At 43.9% G+C, this 21,259-nt stretch overlaps 1 protein-coding gene across 2 annotated transcripts in view; it reads right to left on the minus strand.

Moving 5' to 3' along the window:
* Window positions 1–21,259, minus strand: part of rhbdl3 (rhomboid, veinlet-like 3) — a 49,223-nt gene that overhangs the window by 8,403 nt on the left and 19,561 nt on the right. For both annotated transcript variants that reach the window (XM_079158956.1, XM_079158957.1), the window contains exons 3-5: window positions 10,869–11,027; window positions 5,141–5,365; window positions 4,684–4,832 (exon numbers count right to left, since the gene is read on the minus strand). In XM_079158956.1, coding sequence (XP_079015082.1) covers window positions 4,684–4,832; window positions 5,141–5,365; window positions 10,869–11,027 — 533 coding nt within the window. The remainder of the gene's footprint in view (window positions 1–4,683; window positions 4,833–5,140; window positions 5,366–10,868; window positions 11,028–21,259) is intronic.

The raw sequence follows: 21,259 nt of genomic DNA on the forward strand, positions 1-21,259 counted from the left end.
TAAACATTGACACTGGGAAGAATCATGTTTGTGTGCAGCTATTGAGTATGAACAAAAATGACAACTAAATTGCTAACAACGCTGTTTGGCAGTGTTTTAATGCTATATTTACTGTTTTCATTGTGGCTACTTGACACACCAATGTTCACACCAATGTTCACTTAGTGCCTTATTACAAATGCATTTTTACGATCATTTTTCAAACCATAATGCACTTATTTTATTTATTACAAACTTGCAATCACAAGCAGCATGAAAAGAACACATTTCCCCTGCTATTTATCAATCTAGATTGTTTTAGTGCGAGTTGCCTATTTTTGGAGGCATCGGCCGTAGAGATCTCTACCTTCTCCACAATATAATGGGACTATTATGGCATTCGGCTTGTGTTGCGTACAGTGACAAAAAAATACCTCTGAAAAACAGAAATCCACAGCTTTGTTGTGAGCAGTTTCATGTCAAAACTATAGTAAAGAGTTCCGACATGAAATTGCTCACGACAAGGTCTGTGGGTTATCTTGAGTAACCGGGTCATGGTTTCTGGAAAGAGACATTGCTGTTGAGTTTTTTGGCGCACTGAGCACCACAAGTCGAGTTTCATATTGTCCCATTATTTTGGAGAGAAGAACTGCACCTTTAAACAACAGTCAGTTTAAAAAGATTGTAGGTGGTGAGAAAAATCTCAATGACTGTAAGAGATTTTAGCACATTATCACCTGCCTGTTCCCTACAAAGACCTAGTTATAAAACTTGCTTACAGACAAACACACACACACACAAACAGGACATCTGCTCCTACATCAAACCACACTTCCATCAACGGATAATCATCAACACACTCCAGTGCACTCAAACATAACATATGAACACAGACAGAGACGCACAGAGACGCACATAGACACACAGTGATGCACATAGACACACAGTGCACACACATACGCACACACAAATATGCATACACACACAACAAGAGGTGTGTGGCTGCTGCAAATTTACCCAAATCTGATTCCAGCATGTGTTTCACTGTGATGACTAGAAGCAAGGAAAAACTTGTTCTCGCCCTCTCACATGCGCACACACACACACACACACACACACACACACACACACACTCACTGTGCCCTTCATGGCTAGAAAGTCCTTCCAGCCAAACCTCAGTCAGCAGCAGGGACACATTCGGGTGTCCCAGCATAATCCATCCTTCCTTCTTTCTCTCTCTCGTCGTCATCATCGTCTCTCACTCGCTTCAATCACTAGCTCTCCTCTGTTTTTCTGTCTCCGCCTGAATTATGCTGTCATTTCTGTTTCACATTGCTAAAAGAGAGATGACAGAACGCAAACGGGAGACAGAGACTCTCCATTACCCCCCCCCCCCCCCCCCCCCCCCCCATTCATTCTACAGTTTGGACGGCTGAGCGCTGTGTGTTCTGTCCGTGCGGTCATTCAACAAACAGCTTCCCCATCCCAGAAACGAATACAAGCCTTCCCCAAACAAACTAACACAGACAACTAAAACAAGACGAGGACGATAATGTATTTAGTTTGAAACAACCCAGCCGCCTCGGCTACAATGCCGACAGAGAGGATCGTTCCAGTGATCACAGAGACAATGTGGCACATTGATTAGCTTGGAGAGGCCTGTCCGAACGCACAAGGACAACTCCACTCCAGGTAACAGCGGCTATCTATTTCTATACTGCTAATGAGGCTGTGAGGGACGGGCTGCACTCTCAGGCAGATCTGTGGATACCCATGAGAGGTCCTATTGTGTCCAGATGACCACGGCCTTTCAGGGTGCTCAATAAAAGAGTTCACTGAACTAACTCAGTGAAACTTCGTTTTACGTCTCAGCTGCATCAAGCTGATGGAAAGATTGTGATGCTCTCCATACCGGGAGAAATATTTTGCCATAAAATGTTTAGAAGCATGGTTAAGTTAAGTTTTCCTGGACTGCTACGGATACAACGTTTTAGTGAGAGCGAGAGTCTGCATAATGCTCTACCGAGCGATGTTTTGGGGCCAATATTTACACTCTGTTTTAGTGTTGAGAATTGTGAAGGATCCGTTCTACTGAGCTGTTGATAGGATTACATGGTTTGTGTGAACGTGACGTGTGCGGGAGAGAGAAGTGTGTGTTTGTTTGTGTGTGTGTAAGAGAGAGGGAGAGGGAGAGAGTGTGTGTGTAGGCAAAAGTGATATATATATATTGGCATCAGTGAGTCACAGAAGCTTTCCTGTTAAAGATTATAAGCACTGGGTGCTGAATGGTAAACAGCCCAGTATTGTCTGTACTGGTGGATCATGTGTCAAGTGAATTTTAAACAAACTTTTGAAATGTCGCAAATAAGAAATGCGAATAAGGTGTGTTTCCATCAAGGGGTTTGGAGCTGATGTACTTGATCCACAGTGTAGTCTGGTCAGAGGTTGGCGCTATGGGCTGTAATCCGCCAGTAAACAGAGTAGAAGAAGTTGAGGTTGCGAACCACAAACAAAACAAGTCGTCTTGGCCATCTAATGGAAAAATGGAGAGAGGTCTTCAGGAAGTTGTTTGCCACGTGTCATGCCGTCCGGAGTCGAAGACGTGCATTTGCACATTGTGGGAATATCCAGGTAGACACCGATCAGTCATGTGACGTAAATGTTCGGTACGTCAGAAGTTTAATCGGCAAAGGCGTTTCCATAATCCATTTAGTGTATCAACTCTTTTCCAACAAAAGCAAAAACAACCTCAATTGAGAGAATGAACTTTTTGTTTGCAATTGAAGACGTTTTATCGAATTTTGCCGTTTCCGTACAGCTTTTCTAATGAGTTACTTCAAAATGCACGTAAAGATATGTGAATGGAGTGTCCTGGTTTTTATCCCTTTCCACACTCGCACTGATGATTTCGCTCAGTCTCTAGTAAATGATATCTAAATAAAGAAACAGGTCTGATGATGGGAAGATTTGAACGCAGTTACTTTGGGTCTCTTGGAAAGCCTCAAAATCACAGAAAATATACATTTAATTAGAGAATATGTGAAGGAAAATGTTTTTCTAGGATGTTACAAAAAGTGATGGCCGCTTATTGTGCCATTTGTACGACTCACACGAGCTGTCACACCGCCTTTGGCTTCCCTTATGAAGCTCCGTGCTCCGGATTTTACCCTGATTTATTACATGTACTTCACCTCCTTGTACAATACAGAGACATTGAGAAATGTGTCTTGAAGGGCCTTCTAATGAAGGTCTCTCCCAGTGGCTCTGGTATCAGTATTAGCAAATGAGCCGAACCGGTTAAGCCGGCAAGCATAACGACCAATGTTGTTCTGGGCCATCGCCCCAAAGGATCCAGTTTGAACCAGTAATGAAACGTTTACACTGCCTGAATTGTTGAAAGTCATTTTTGATCAGCCTCACATATTTCAGAAGTTGTGTGCCTTAAACACAAACACCCATTGATACAAACATTTCTAAAATCTGCTACACTAAAGGAAATCAAGGTGACTAAATGCACTCGATGAGGATTTAACCAAAAGGATGCGATATGGCAATTTAGAGAATTATAAATGGTCACGGTCATCATCATCATCATCATCATCATCATCATCATCATCATTATCATCATCATATCAGTGTGGTGTGCGCTTTCTCTTATCATCAAGACAAGGCAAAGCAAGTGTATTTGTATAGCACATTTCAACAACAAGGTAATTCAAAGTGCTTCAAGATTAAAAAGCAACACGTACAACATGTACTGCTACACCACAAAGAATATGATTTTACTATTAGAAAGATGTTGCTGATGTTTCCATGTCAGCAATAAATAAACCATTGCCATATAAAATTGGAAACATTGCTGGACAAAAGATTATTCCCAGAGGCTCTTTTTCTTTTTTCTGTTTTTTACAACCAATTCCCCCGAGGACCGAAATCATTTCAATATGTTCCTGTGTAATCGGTGAACGTTAAACATCCCACCTTCCTTCTCTTTATCCTCCCATTCAGTCCTCGTACTTCATCTTTTATCAACACACTGTCATCCCTACCGTCTTTCCCTGGCACCTCCGGGTTCTGCTAATTAAATTACCATTTTATTAGTTCTCACTATTGCCTGAGACTACATTTACCCAGAAGGTTAATTAAATCTGGATGACTTAGCTTAAACTGAAAATAAAATAGTCTGTGGTGCTTGTAGTGGGAGAGGAGAGGAGAGGAGAGGAGAGGAGAGGAGAGGAGAGGAGAGGAGAGGAGAGGAGAAGAGAGGAGAGGAGAGGAGAGATAAGCTGAGGAAGTGTAATGGTAGGTTTTATTAAATTGCAGTATATACACATTACAAGAATATTCCAAAAATAATTGCTTGTTTGTTTTGTAACTTCTTTCACTGAGTATTACAAAATGCATCCAAAGACTCATTAGCAACGAGCCATCCCTCATCTCCTCTTCCTTATCTGCATTTCTCCCTCATGACTGAAAAAGATTTAATCGCGTTCAGTTGGAGTGTTTCACTGGATATGAATTGCACTGTGTATTTTTTGTTAATGACATTGTTGCGTAACAAGCTCTGGCTCACTGCATCTTTTAAATGTCACAAACCCAAACCACCCGAGGCCTCATAGATATGCCGGACCTCTAGTTTGTGTTTCGCCTTCAATATGATATTTCGCCCTCCGATAGTGCGATAACGCTTCGACGTGAACTCACCCAGTGTGCATGAAAATGTAGCTGAGGTATCTCCAGGCCTGGGCTCGTAGCTGCGGGTGGTAAGGTAAGGGGCTCTTTAGGAAGGACGGGCTGGAGACCTGCAGGACCAAGCGGTCCAGCTGGAGCCCATAGTACATGAACACGGCGACCTGGGAGAACACACGTGAATAAACACAGATTGTGTGATTTTCAGGGGGAGTGGAATCAATATTCGCCCCACAATAAGCACAATGAAACATGGACATCATATCATCCTTTACATGCGCAATATTCAAGAAAAATACATTGAACATGTTTCTGTGTTGTGTGGCTTGCAGGCAGTTGGTTTAGTTCCTCACCCACGCGCTCGAGCGCATACGGGCGTGCTTTCAGAAGTGGTCAAAAGCTCTGCAGCGTACCTTTAAATCAGACAAGCTTTAGAACACATAATGGTCTCACCCTCCCCAAAACAATGTACCTCAGCAATGGTAATAGCCAGGATGAGCCAGGGGGGGGGACAGTAGGTGTAGCTGTCGAAGTACCACTTGCGGTCGACCTCGCGGGGCAGCGTCTCGTAGGCGACGTGTCGGACCAGCCGTTGAGACAGACCCAGGCCCGCCTCATCTCTGAGACTGCAGCCTTTCAGCTGCCTGCTCCCCTGCAGGATGGCCCTCCGGAAACTGTTGGAGCGCTTGTTGCTCATCTGGGAAAAAAAAGAGGACGGAGGAGAGGAAGGTGACGAAGGGGTATGCCGGGTGGAAGAGGAGACAAGAGGGAGGCAGAGAGAGAGAGAGAGGAGGAAGACCAGAAAGGAAGGAAGAAAGAAATCCAGTTTTATTTAACATGTGAACCAAGGTACTTTATCAAATATATCCAATGTACAATGTACAAATGGAGTCTCAATGCACACACACACACACACACACACACACACACTCATCAGTCCAGCACACTGATGGCCCCCTTCCACCTCGCCATGGCAACAGAATGCCTGTAGCATCACCGAGCAACCACCAAACCTCTCTCTTAATCCCTCTCTGCCTGTGAAGAGTTCATTTCCAAACATCTATAGGTTCGTTTTTGATGGGCGGTGACCTCACAAGTAGTTCATCATTCAGAGCACCAGTCGGTATCAGTTCTTATTTTTAAACCTTCTCTCGTCTCAAGAGGGCTGCCATCTGTTTTGATTTAGCGCTGCTGTTTTTAGAGCTCAGGTGTCACATTTTTCAAACGGTGGGCTTCTCATTTTCAAACACACGTAAATACAGCGCAGCTACATGTCTAAACACACACACATGCGCACATTTTCAGTTGAACATACATGCACAAACTTGACACACAATGGTGAATACGTCCACAGTGACGTCTTCCTAGAGGACGCCCCCTAGAGGACCAAGAGGTCAGTTATAGCTCTGATAGAGTGTCCTTGACATTTAGAGGCAGAGGTAATCAGAGCGCGTGTGTCTATTCCTCATCCCGAAGCAAGGGTTGAAAATGTACTCGGCATACAGGGAAATACAACCTTCGTCCGAGTGCACCGACTATTATCTACACACAGATGGATCACTGAACGGGCTTGACGGGTAGAGGCCCAGGGGCCCAAAGTGTCAGCCTTCACCTGGATAATGAAGAGACTCAAAACAACCACAAAATGATCACAAAGAGGCGCAAAACTACTGCAAAGACACACTAAATAACTACAAAAAGGGACAAAACAACCACATAGGGACACAAAACCCCCCAAAAATTGCATAACAACTACAAAAAACCACACAACACAGAAAGAGTAAACTATAAAGTCTGTGTACCTTGCTCTTATGTAGGAGAGGTGGTGGATGGTCTTTTGCATGTCTGTGCCCGGCGGCCCATTGTCTCATAATCCGCCCAAGATCACAAGCTTCATCACAGCTTTCAAACTGTTCCTCTTTGAGGGGCAACAATTCAGTAACAGTACGAGCTTTGTGCCTTCTGCTACACTTGCTGTGTGTTTTACAACGTTCTCCATGACGATGCAATGACTCCGGTGCCACTCCACTCCCACAGACTCTTTCTTACTCTGTTTATGTCACACTCCATAACTCAACCCTACTACTGCGTTTGTGTCTCTCGGATTGGAGGAAGCCCAGATGTGTCAGTTGGTGGATGTTACTTTAAGGCAACACAGGTGAGTGATATTGTTTTTAGCAAGCACAGAGATTGGCAAAATAAATGAATGTAATGTGCTATAAAAAGTATAATAAAAAAAACACATATGGATATAACTACTGCAACTTCAAAAGCCACAACTTTAAAGTGTTGCCTGTGTTTTGAAGCTGCGATTGATGTTTATCCAACAGCAAACGCAAACTTAGCACAGAAATAAGAGTTAAATATGTCACTTTCGTTGGAAAATAGCGGAGATACTTATCTGTGAACACCACGGTACACATCACAATTCACTTCAATTTGACAGAGTTGGAAGAAGAAAACACAGCCAGGAGAAAAGAGCGATAAGACGACAGATGTAAATCAGAATATCAATAAAATCTCTGTATGAAGGAACAGTTGGCTGATAGTTCTTCTGTTTAATGAGGCTTTAGTGTCTCCGCACGGATCACCGTTTGGAGATAAACGGCAGAAAAAAAGCCAATTATTTCAGCCTTTATGTTGGGCACAGAGAACTGTGGGAAAATGATTATGCGTTACCATGGCCACTTCTGGACCGCAAAGAGAGTGCGCGCACACACGCACACACACACACACACACACACACGCACACACACACACACACACACACACACACACACACACACACACACACACACACACACACACACACACACACACACACACACACACACACACACACACACACACACACACAGACAGACAGACCTCCCCAAGGCAGCCGTGCTCCATAAAGACGGTCAATTCTTCGTGTGAAGTGACTGCAATTCCTCTCCTCTTTGTAGGACACAAAAGAAAGAATGACGTCCTGCCTGTTTACCCACTGGCATGAGGAGAGGGGGAGAAAGGAAAGGAAAGAGGTGAAGGGGGGCAAATGAATGTTCGGCCAGCGAGAGACAATTTTACCGTTTGATCGATGGAAAGCACAGCCAGAGGAGAAGGAGAGGCGAGAGAGACATAAACCAGAGACAGAGAGAGGGAGAAACAGAGGACAGATGGAAGTAGAGGAAGAGGAAGAAGGCTGGAAAAGAGGGACCAACAAACATGTAATTAAAGGGACTCCGTTGATAAGGGCATGTTGTTTCAGGTCCCAGTAAGATGCAATCCAGGGATTCCAGTTTGAGAAATAGGTCCATGAGTTACAATCATTTAATCTTTTGTCAATGGCCAATTAGAAACACAGCATTCACTCTACAAAGTAATCTAGCAGGAATGTGTACTTGGACGTATTTGTTTGGCCAACGCAAAGACGTCTTTCTCTCTTCTTCAACTTTCTTTTCTCTTTTTTTGGTATCCCCTGCCAACATGCAACAAAGAGGCCCCAGCCAGACTTGATGATGTTGAAACAGGAAAGGGACTTCCACAAACTGTTGGAAGCAAACTATTGTCTAAAACATCATGCTGTAGCATTAAGATTTACTTGCATTGGTACTACGAAGCCCAAACCATGAAAAACAGGACATAGATTCACGAGAAATGGACGGACAAATGGACAGAAGGAAGGACGGACACCCGGAAAACATAAGGCCTCCGCACCAGCGTCAGCCGTTTTCGATATTATGACTGTATCAGTCATACACACAGGATATATATGAGTGCAGCCGTAAGCACCGGCACAGATCCATCATGATCATTCCACAATTTCATCCCACTCTGGGTTAAACAGAGCGATTCAACCTGTTTGTAAATATTTTAGGAAGTATATATATATTACTGAGCATACACTGAGTATATTACTGAGCCAGCTTCTACCAAGAACAGACGCAGTGCATTTTATGAGAGCGAGTCAGACAGCAGAAGATGGATGGACAGAAGGAGAAACTCAGAGCTTGTGCAAGAGAAGAGAGGCCGAGGGAGAAGGTAAAGAGAGGGAGCGAGCCGCGATGTTGAACGCTGACTGTGACGAAGCAGTGAGCAGGCAATTACTGACAATCACATTGATGGAAGAGCCGCGGCGCTAAGGGGAGATGGCGCAACATATAAACCCCTCACAGTTTGTCTGTCCTCGCCTCCTTCCTCCACTTCTATTCTCTTTCTTCCCTTCCTTCCGTGAAGGCAGAAGAGCTGGAGAGATAGAGATGCACCAACAGAAACCAGGCACTGACAAATAACTTGCTGGAAGAATTATAACTCTCTCTCAAGCTCCCATATTGGCTTTGACTCCTTTGACCTTTGGAGACCATTAATGCCCGCCCCTTAGAAGGTCCATTATGTTGTTACATACCCAACATTCCTTGAGCTATTCATATCATATTTACAAGCTTTTCACACTAGTGCGGGTTCACATTTGCAGAAATCCTTATTCAAGATGTAGACAACCGTCTCCTGAAACAGAGGTGGACACTCTTACTTTCAGCGTATAGGACCAAATATGTTTTACAATTATTTAAAAAAATAACAGAGAGCTAATCGTCACATTTCAGTAACTGGAACAAGCAAACTGTTGGCATTTTTGCTTGATAAATGATGAACTAATCGATACGACTAATAAAACTAATTGTATTCACTCTTACTCATTCACTGCACAGTATATTACCATAATCATGAATACATGACCCTACTTTATCCCCCCCCCCCCTTCCCCCCCTCCCTGTGTGTAGCTTCTGTTGTGACACAATAGCGACTCAGAAAAAAAGAAAAAAAAACACACAGATGCCGGCACCCCATTCCTCTCTGTCCCACTTTCAGTTGCACGCCATGACCCACCGCCTGTCACGTGACATGGATGCACCAATTGGAAACTAGCAGCAAAAAGCCCATTTGACATTTTTCCAAGCTTTCCACAGGGCTCATCCCTCACCCACCGTATCAGACAATAAGCAGCTCTGAGGAACGAGAGAGAGAGCTCACACTCACAGGCAACAATGAATTCCCTACAGTCTCTACAGACGCACACGCCCCTCACTGCCACCCAGTAGTTGGCGTGTAATGTGTGCCACACAACTACTCCCACTGCGATCCCACTCCCACACCGTCCCGGGTCAGCAGTTCGGCCTCCCATGAGGAACAGCAGCGAGACAGCGGAAGAAACAGAAAGTGAGAAGGTTATGAGGCAGCGAGCACAGCTGGAGATGCTTGAGTGAGACCATGGACAAACAGCAGCAGGCTGCAGTTTGAAGGTGAAACTGAAAGTGGGGCAAGGTGAGCGTCAAGAGAGGAGTTTATCGCCAGACTGAGAGTCGTTTTTTATTAGGAAGGCTCTCCACTTCTCAGCTGAGCTGATTTTGGAGTATGGCTTTTAGGGCTGGATGTAAAAATGTAAAGAGGAAAAAAAAATGGTGTGCGATGTGTGACAGTAAAACAACGAGTATAGATTCGGTGGACAGTGGAGTTTTTCCACAGGTGGGACACAAACATGGTTTCGCAAGTCACAAATAAGTCTCAGTTCTTGGCTATTTATGTACTAGAGTCTAGAAACTAGTCAAGACTAAATCCTAAAATTTGTGTTTCTAGTCATTAAAAAAGTCATTACTCGCCCTAACAGTTCTAATGCCATTTCAATTTGTTTCAGTAAATGTTGGTGTAGTTTGTATTTAAAGCCAAAATGATCCAGTGTTTCTTTATGTGTGTTTTTTCTGACTCACAGTATATTCATTTGTAATTCATGAGCTGAATGTTTTTTTATGTTCCTGTCCATTTTTGTTGATCACAGCTGATGAGTGAGTATTCACGGTCGAATGTGACAATCGGAGGTATCATCCCTCCCCCCCCCCTTACATGATTAGCTGCTGACGGACTGATTGAAAGAATATCCATTGTTGGGATAATGACGAGCTGATTTGATGCGGCCTTTTTGTGTAACATAATATTTCATCTTTGAGGCTTGTGGAGGATCAAGTCATTACAAGTCAAAAGGTACAAAGTCTCAGTGAAGTCAAGAGTCTTTGGTGTTAAAGTCTTCAGTCCGACTTGATATGAAAACCACAGCATGTGAGCACATATCCATAACTATTTCAACTACACAGAAGTAAGGGCAGAGGCGCCAATAAACAATTGATTTCCCCTGAACACCAAGCCTATGAAAGGTTCAAACATCTCACCAGGTTGACAAAGTCTTGGTAGCAGATCTTCCCGTCGGCGTTGCCATCGGCGAGGGCCAACAGGACTTCCAGTTTGTGGGGGTCAAGCTCAGAGCCGTGGGTCGCCAGCAGGTCCCTGAACCGCTCCGTACTGATGAAGCCCGAATTCTCTGGATCATACTGCAAATGAACACGAACACAGACCATGCAACAGTGAAACATACATTAGAATAGACACAAATACGCCTCTCTATAGATCACAGGCCCATGCAGTACATCAAATAAGCACCAGATTCAAATAAACATGTGAGAAGTTCATGAGCGGGCAATACCCCCCCCCCCCCCCCCCCCCCCCCCAGTGCATAATTGTATGTGCAGCCAAACATTAAAAGCTCAAAGTCATCAGCAGCGGTTTAGTCACAGTTTGAGCATCTTATAAATGAGCCCTAATTGCTCCAAAAAGAACCAACTGTGGAGACGCAGCAGTGACTTTTAACAGCTTTTGATTTCACTTTGAAATGAACCACAATTAACCACAAGGCCGTACTTCTGCATATTCAAAGCCAGAAAAACACTATGTTCACTCAAATGCATCTGAAAAAAATCTCCGAATTCCAAAAGCCTTCTGAGCAGCGATCACTCAAGCACTCAAATGTGAAAAGAGCTCTGCATGGGTCCCACACACTCTTTTCTTTCCTTAGCACTTAATATCTTTGGGCTTCAAAATCTTAAGTGACAAGTTGGCGTGAAAGTGCCACTTGTAAAATACAGAAAATCTAAACATGGACATTACGTTTGTGTTTGGTGTTGTAAACTATATCTAAGAGAGCAGATTGCAGAGAAATGAGCAGAGACCCTTATTATAGCCTACTCTGTTTCAAATGGAACAGACTGCCAGTAATTCTGCCTGGACTCCGAAAAATCAAGCTGCTCTTGATCCTCTAAAACAAGGATAGAACTAAAAAAAACAAACACTGCAGCTGTGTGACAGTATTTGTCTGTTCAACTGAGGACAAACTGGCCTGGAATACATATCAAGGACTGGAGTATTTGATTTGAATGTCAGGTTGTTTGCTGATGCAGGCGGAAGACAGCTGCTACTTCTCTATATGCGTTGTGTGTGAGAGAGTGTGTATGCATGTGTAGCTCTGTGCGTCTCTGGATCTGTATATTTGCAAATGTGCGTACGCGAGTGTAACCGCGCCTGTGTGTGTAAATACAGTGCATTCATGCATAAAGATGTGACATTCAGACATTATGAGACGCCTGCCAGATTCCAACACCCCTGAACCCCTGTGTGTGTGTGTGTGTGTGTGTGTGTACGTGAGTGTGTGTGTTTGCCGTACGCCGTTGTTGGCAGACGCTGAGTAAAGCCAGGCTGGCAGCTCCCCCAAATGACAACGGGGAGAAGAGGTTTTGGCTCTGCCTCGTGTTGTTTTTTCTCCATGTTACCTAACAGTGATAAGGCTATTTTTTTTTTTTTGTATCTGTTAAGGCTGCAGTTGTCAGTACACTTTCCACTCAATGTCATCCGTGAGATCTGGCGGTTATAATCACTCACACTTGGCCTGAAAAATAGATTTTACGCAGCTGGTGTGGCTGCAGTATTTTGGTATATGATGAGAGGATTATCTCCAAATAAGCATCCTTGGTTCTTGTGTGGCAGGTATGCTAATGATATAGTAGGTACAGTAAGTGTTTGGGAAGAAATATGGCAGCCGAAGAGGATAACTCTTCAGATGTGAGATCACACACAAAGAGGTCACCGTCCGTCTGTTAAAAAGGGCCTCCATCAACAATCAGATTTGTCACGATTAGGCTTTGCCTCTGTGTTCTGTGTGTCTTTGTGTTTCTCCACTCTACCTGTCAGCCACTCCCTCAGCCTAATTCCCTTCACCTGCCTCTGATCATTAATCAAGCACTTCCCCCTCATCAGCACAACTCTTCTCACCTGTTCTTCCCCCTTCATAAACTCCTGCCCCTCAGTCACTCCATGCCAGATCCTTGCAATGTCTACCCGCCCGTTTGGCTTGTCCTGTTCCCGGGTTTCCAGTCTGCCTTCCCTGTCTCATTCCTGCTGGATTTCCTCCCCTTGTCTGTTCTGTGGATCCCCTGCCGATTCCTGTAAGGTCTGCTGGAGGATTATTGTTCATTAAATTACCTTCTTCACGCTGCTCTGCCTGGTCTGCGTTTGAGTCCTCCATCATGCCCCGTGACAAGATTAGTGTTTCCCAAACTGTATTTTTTCTGGGGACCCACTTTATAAAAATGACTATAGGCCCTCTCTATAACTGTGAGAAGACCAAATGTGTAAACAAATGTTCCTGACCATTTCTACTGCCATGTTTGCATCACCTTATATTATCTTGAAAAGGTAATCCAGCCATTTAGAGGAGATATACGTTATATATATATATATTCTAACTTGTTTTATGTTTGAGGGCTAACAGGCGTTATTGAAAACAAATACACCTGTTAAATACTTTATAAATGAGTCCAAATAAATGCATTTAGGTGGAGTTGACAGGCTTTTGTTTTTTCTTCTCATCCGCATAACAAACAGAACGTTATAAGTAGGCTACAATTATCAGAACAATACAAACATTCAGGCTCCCTCATGTAGCACAAACGTTAAACACAAGACTATTTTCATTAGTAAATTAAGCACTAGAAGACAAAATTACCCAATAATCAAATGCAATATGATTTTAGCTTGGTACAGACACATTTTGTTGTCAAATATATAGGCCTACACGCACGGTGAGGAACATTAAACTAACCAGATGAAGTTATTTCATGTAGTTTAAATCTTCTTCCCCACTTTACAGTGACATATGGCTCTTTGCTATGTGACAACTTACTTCCATGTAAATATCTGGCGTGGGAGGTGTGACGGCAGTGTGACGGAGTAACATCCTATTTTGGTGCGATCTGACGTAGCATTGGATGAGAAAAGGCAACTTGGGGATCACAAGTGTAACCTTACCAGAAGTGAGCTGTTCAGTTATGACAACCGGTCGGAATGTGTGCCATCTGTCACATCGAATCCAACAGAAGAAGAGGAGGAGGAGGAGGAAGGAGGTGTTGCGTAAATAATTTGTATAACCCCATTAAACTACACAGTATACTTTACAATGACAACTATATTATGTTTACGCAAAGGCAAACAAACAAGAACTCCTGAATGTGATTAAACTTGCACTGCTGAGTCCGACATACACAATGTCTCCTTCCGTTACATATGCACGGCGCACCAAAGCCACACACACACACACACACACACACAGCATAAAATATAAACCCTACCTTACAAAAACAACCAACCTTCTCCAGCAGTAAATCAGCCAGTTTCTGTCGAGGCCATTTTGTCATGATGGCGAAGTAACGTCAGCCAAAGCCAGTCTCACCACCAGTGTGTGAGCAAAAAAATATATGTTGTGTGTGTGTCCCTGTTATATTGTTTGTCCCAGACTGCGGGGTGTTATTTCTAACCAGGACTGAAGGATTACAGTCCACTCCAAGACCCTCAACACACACCTCCCCCATCTTTATCCCTCAAATAAACACATATACACGCACCCCTAAAACCCCAGTCACCCTGCTCCCCAGCCCCCTCACCCTACATCCATACACCCCCCCCACCCCCACCCCCACCCCCCTTCACTGTCTCCCCTCTACTTTCTCTTTCTTTAGAGCTAACATGTGGGCTCCCTCAGAAGAAAAAGTAAATAGTTCAATAAATTTGCCCGTTATCTCTTTTCCTGTCACTCCCGGAGGCAGACTCACTCCCGGAGGCAGACACACACACACACACACACACACACACACACACACACACACACACACACACACACACACACACACACACACACACACACACACACCCTCGCTCCACTTTTTTGTGCCACCACGGGCTTCATAGTTGAGTGAGCACTCTCTGAAGTCAACAGGCCGGCTGCAGGAAGAGGGACACACACTCAACAATGTGGTCTCCGATGGCAATTTCATGCAAGGTTCACCCAATCCCTTCACTCCAATTAGTGTTCATTTCCTTTTGATGCAACCAGAGGTCCGTGCGGAGGAGGACATTATATGATACAGGAACAACTCGCCATCCAAGATTACTCGAGCTTCACCACAAACTGAAAACTTTAAAGATGTTTAGGATTAAGGACAAATCTCAGCTGTAGGGCTGCAACTAACAGTTGTTGTTCAGATACCCCAAAACATATATTCAATTTATTCTCATAGATGACTAAGAATACCAGCAAATATCTAAAATTCTAAGCTGGAACTATTCAATTATTGGTATTTACCAAATGTGTCTTAAATGTCTGTTCATAAATCGACTCATGCTTTCAGCTTTACTCAATTGCAATTTTTCATCGTCTTTTCAAGGTCACAACAATAATGAAATAAACACTGGAGTGCATTGAGTTGCAGCATCACTTATACGAGGAGAGGATTTTGGGTAATACAGTACTTACATATACTAGCGTGTGCGTGTGGGAACATTCAACAGATTGTGAAGTTTTATCACAGCACGTTTTCTATTTTCATAACAATGTTATTGTCTCTGCTCCATAAGGCTTGTTTTGCAAACAGCAAAGGGAGCGTGATGCAAATCCCTCAGATTAAAATATGCACAAAGACGCACACACACACACACACACAAAGACACACACACACACACACACACACACAGACAAATCCTGGTGCAGACAAATTACCACAAAACATTCCTAGCCATTGAGCTTTCATATTAAGGGCTTCTCAGCGGTGGTGTCAGTGCGGAGGAGAAAAACAGCAGAGGGTGGGGAGCAGGAAGTAAAGGAGGGTTGGTCTGGGCGGTGGGGAGGGCGGGGAGGAGGGCATTTTGGACACAATGCAAGGCTTTTTGTCTTCAGCCTCATTTTCATAAAGCTGAATATTAAGGAAGTAGAGGTTTGTGAGGGCCAGGGAGTTTTTTCTGAATACTGCAGTTTGCACATGAGAGCCTGGAGAAATGTTGGAGTCTGGGCCAACATAAAATATACAAAAGGTTACAGTGAGAAATACACTCAAAACAAGTTAGAATTTGATTAAATCTAGCCTGCGGGGTGAAAGATCACAAGATCTTTTTAAAAGTAAGTGGATATCGTACTTTCTGACCAAGTACTGTAAAAACAAAACAAAAAACTCACTTTCTCTTACTGCTGTTGAACCTTTTAAGGATCTCAACTGGCTCCATTCAGTCTTTTCAAGTGACCAAAAAAAAAAGCAAAACCAGAGAAGTCCTCTGCTGTAACTAAGAGGTTGATTACAGGATGTTTATCTCAAGTCATTAACTTGTTTTTTTTGGAGTTTCACCTGCTTGTCAAATCCCCTGAGAAAGACTTGGCAGGAGGTGATTTGAGATTTTGTGATGAACTTTTCTCTGACCTCTGGTACTTTCAGTGACCTTTGACGTTTGACCCACACTATTATGGGTCACTGTCCAGGGGTTTGGAGCTGCAGATGAGCTTCTGTCTGGAACAGTAAGTGCACACTAAAGGGAAGAAGGAAGCATGGGGTGCGAGTGAAGACAAGTCCAGAGTTAGTTCAGCGAGACAGTGAGTAACTCAATCCTATCCTGGTTTACTAACAGCAAGCTGATGGGCACTCTCAAATCCTCTTACACCTGCGTCACACACACACCGAACACGTACTAAAGAGCTGATGCAGTGAATGACAGTGCTGCAGGATAATCGCTCAGCAGTAGGACGACATTTTACACTCGTATGCATAAGTTCAAAAATATTTTTAAAATGTGTTCCCCTCTATATCTGCCCAGTGTAACATCTCAGAAGTGAATACTTGCTTCCAAGTAATCAATTTTTTTTTTTTTTGGAAAACACATCAGTAGCTACATTGCTGACGATAAACTAATTAATGCCGCATCAGCGAAAAGCAGATCCCCCAAAAAAAACACACAAAAAAACATCATCAACATTTCAGACAGGGTGCACCCTGTGAGCTCTGTGGGAAACAGCTCAAACTGCATGTAACCACAAGCTGTTGGCTTTGAACTGGTATGAAGACCTCTTGCCCTTCGCAGAAATGCAGTGACACAGACTGACAGGGAAAACAAACTTAAGTCAGACATCCCCTATAGAGACGTCTCATTTGACACGGGAAACTAACACAACCGCACAGGATCATACAGGAACGGGCACGAAGAAGTCATTCAGCACCGTAACATGTGTGACCTGCCTCAGAAGCAATAAAGACGCTGCATGAAATGCAGCACATGGCTGCCTCCCGGGGGCATCAGCAAAGACCTTTTTGATAATAACCTCCTCCAGGCTGATGCGGCATAGCGGGCACGAATGACCAATCAGCAAGGCGTGAGGGTGCAATAAAGTGTAACCGAAGCAACAGGAGCTCCAATAGCCCTTGAGTTACTGTATGACCATAACGATAGTGGGATAGAGGACAAAGGAGTAAATTGAGAAAAGCATTTTGTGTGTGTGTGTGTGTGTGTGTGTGTGTGTGTGTGTGTGTGTGTGTGTGTGTGTGTCTGTGTGTCTGTGTGTGCATGCGTGCGTGTGTGTGCAAGCATATACTGTGGGTGGTTGTGAGGGCAAAGGGCCAAAAATAAACCCTGTCTTTAAGATGCAGGAGACTGCATAGTTATGGCAGCAGTGTTTCATATTAACAAGCATCAGAGAAGTACTACTGTGTATATGTACAGTATAAACTATATGTGTCATATATAAGTCGCATGTCTGAAAGACACAGTTCAACATAAATGTAGGATTCTGCAAAAGCTGTGCCCACCTCAAATATTTACTTAATGCTCCATACTGTCATTTGATGTATTAAGCTGAAAAAATGTATTTCTATATGATTGGATATCTGAATATTATTACTGCCTGTCTTCTAGTTAAATAACTGCTATGGCAAAAATCCAGTCAGCGTACAGCCTTTCCAGCAGAATAATTACTTCCAATCCCCCCCCACTGAGTCAGACAGTGTGCATCACCGTGTTGCTGCTATTAGAAGGACGGTGCAGTAAAAACAGCCTCTACCTGCTCGATCTGCTGACCTACAGACAAAACAAGCTATCGGATTATCTAGATATCAAGGCTCTTTTGGATACTTTCCGTATTGACCCCTTTTTTCAACTCATTCCTGTACAATTGCAAGCCTCTAATTTGAAGTGTTGCTACTGTATGACGTGATCGTGCATTGCATGTTCAAGTGCATGAAGCCAGACTAGCCAAGACAGACATACTGCCTGTGGTTGACATTATAGCAGCCCATTTAATGACCTGGCAGTGTCTTACTCTTATAATGGTTTTCCCACTACAACTGGACTGCAGGCGGTTCAGATTGTGACCATAAGTACTACTGGGACGTTAGAACCTTGGTTAGGGGAGGTAAAAGAAACAGTGGAGCACGATGGTTAACTAACTAGAGCTATGAAGTCTGGGTCTAAACTCAGCTTAGTTAGAGGAGTCAACACACACACGCACACAAACATACATATTCACATGTCAACTGCACAAAATGTCTTCTAATAAGCCAGCAGATGGCTACAGTAGCATCTTTTGTTGTATCCATTGTATCATGGATAATCATCAACAGGGTGTAATCTTAATCTCATTGACTAATAGATCTCTTTCACAGCAGACATTCTGCATCGTCACAGCAGGAAAAAAACACGTTTCACGGTCCTGGACTGGTATTGTGCGTGATGTTCTCACTGGCATGGCTTACCGGGAACACTTGATGCAACCGAGACGCTGTTAACTAAATCTGTTTCACCTGTGCTTTTTTTCTTTTTCTTTGCTGTGACAGTTTAAAAATGTCTGCTGTCTATAAAAAGCTACTACACCCCCATGGTACACCCACACAGGTGTCTCCACTTTGGCATGATTAGCCTTCAGGACTATAAGACCACATTCAGACTGCACTTAATTGACATCTCTATGATACTCTCCTGTTAACGCGAGCCATGTGAGAGAAGTAAAAGGCAAACACATTTACAGTATATACTGTCATACACATGCACACAATTATGTATGTCGATGCCTGTTTAAATACAGTCTTTACTCTTCTTGTAGTTCTCTATTGTTGTGGTTGTGCACTTGAGACGTAGACATTCAGACACACACAAACAACCATCGTACACAGTTACTCTGCTTCCTGTAGCTTCCTGAACACAAAGCCAGAGTATTCCCTCGATATGGAGCAATTAGCAGTTCTAATAAAAAGCCAGCCTCGTTAGAGGGGGAGAAGTTCGTTAGTCTCCCCGTTAATTACACTGAAGCACCAGGGAGGACAGGCGAGAGCAGGGGCACCTCATTTACTGGCCATCACTCACACACACACACACACACACACACACGCTGGTAGCAGGTAGAATGGAAACACACTCACCTTCTCATGTTAATCAGGCTTTTCAGACCATGCTCTTTTTGTTACATTATCTGACACAGCTGAAAGAGTACATTATTGGTGCTATTGGCCACCGTAAGATGGGAGACGCGCTGTGGCTTTGGGGTTTATCGTCGGCCCCCAGGCGGAGTGGCCCAGACCTGGTCTCATTTAGGAGACTGGTCCGGGTTGAATAGAGTCGACAGCTTGTCGGCAGGCAGAGGCTCTGAATGGGAGGGGCGGGGCAGTGATGGAGAGGTGAAAGGTCAAACAGACTGACAGCTGACAGTGGTGTTCAGTGAAATGTCTCAATAGCTACTGGATGGATTGCCATGAAATTTGGTTCAAACAATCATGTTTCCCAAAGGATGAATTGCAAGTTTTTCTGGAATGACATCATCAGGTTGTTTTACCCAATATTTTGGTTAGAGAACAAAGCTAATGCCATTCCCATCAGCCTCAGCTGTGGTGTGTTGTTCAGCGATGATAAGCAAATGTTAGCATTCACTGTGCCTGCTAAATTCAGCATGTTATAGCATCAAAGCAACCATTTATAAGCCAAGATTGAACTATTTTATACTTATTCGGATGGAAACAGAAGAAGACAAATGTCAAAGCGAAGAACGTCTACACTGATTACGTTGTCATGATCATCAAAGGTCTCACCTGCTGAGACAAAACTGAGGACTGAGCTTTGCCTGTGTCACTCCTGTAATGCTATAATGCATAATTTAGCTGTTTACCAACCTGAAGAAAGAGGAAAAAGAAGATGAGATTTTCTACTGTTTTGGCATTTTAACAAAACCCTACCTACGCTGTGTGTTTTCCCATGTATTTCCCAATAGTGCGTACATACTTAGCCATCAAATGAACATCCTGTTCAAGTATGGTTCAGATAATGTACAGATAATCCTTTGATTAATAGCAACTTGTATAAACTGAGAGGGATGTGGAGCCTTGCACACACACAAATAAACACGTAAACCGTCAGAGCAGTTTGTAAGAACAAAGCACCGCGCTCACAGAGGTCCATCTGACACGAGCAAGTCTAATCTCTACCACAGTCTGTGTCTGACCTGACAGCTCCAAGCTCGGGCAGGCACTGATGCTGAGGGGGTACCAGCCAGTAGCCAGTGGGTCGTTTCATTGTTCTCTGACAGAGACAGAATTCAGAGTTACTCAGACAATAGCAGTACTGTTCAGAGGAGGAGAAGTGAAGATGCAGGAATGTTTCAGCATCTAACAATACAAACTCAAGAGGGGAAATTGTTCTTCGAATTGTGCAACATGTGCGTTTGTCTTCTGTTAAATCTCACAGGAACCCCTCCGTCTGCACTGACGAAAAACAATCAGCTCAAGTTGACTTGTGTGAAACGGAGACTCTTTTCGGTCCGGCTGTCACTCAGATTCTCCTTCCTCTTTTCCATTTTACTATCATCAAAGCCTTCAAATTGAACTTTGCCTGCGTCTCAGCTGGGAACAAACTCCCTTCAGATGGGCAGATTCCAGTACCTCCCCGCTCGTCCCAGTCAGACCTCCCACTGGTGTCACTTGACAGTGACACAGAGACCGCAGAGCAGGACGGGTTGCAGTGGGGAGGAATGTGATGAGCCGTCGAGGTTTTCACACCATTAATTACCCAGACATCACCTCTCCCGTCGCGGAGGATTCTGCAGGAAAAGGTCAGCCGTCTGGCTCGCATTAAGATCAGCTCGCCATGCATGTCACGGCCCCCTTGATGGCCCAGCCAGTGCTCTGCCCACGTCACACTTCAGAGACATGACTAATGCCTCGACAAGACTTCTAATAGCCCCCAAAATGCCACAGCATTGCCTGTTAATGCTGCCATAAACAACACCTAGACACTGAGGCTAGGGCGAAGGCCACCGACGAGTAAGGAAGGAGAAGGGCGGACCGGAGGGAGGACAGAGGAAGAGAAGTGGTGGAGTAAGCAGCACACAGGGAGAATATAGCGAGAGAGAAAAAAAGCAGGGGTACGGGATTTAAAAGCA

Source organism: Pholis gunnellus (genome assembly GCF_910591455.1).
Source record: "Pholis gunnellus genome assembly, chromosome: 5".
NCBI classification, from domain to species: Eukaryota; Metazoa; Chordata; class Actinopteri; order Perciformes; family Pholidae; genus Pholis; species Pholis gunnellus.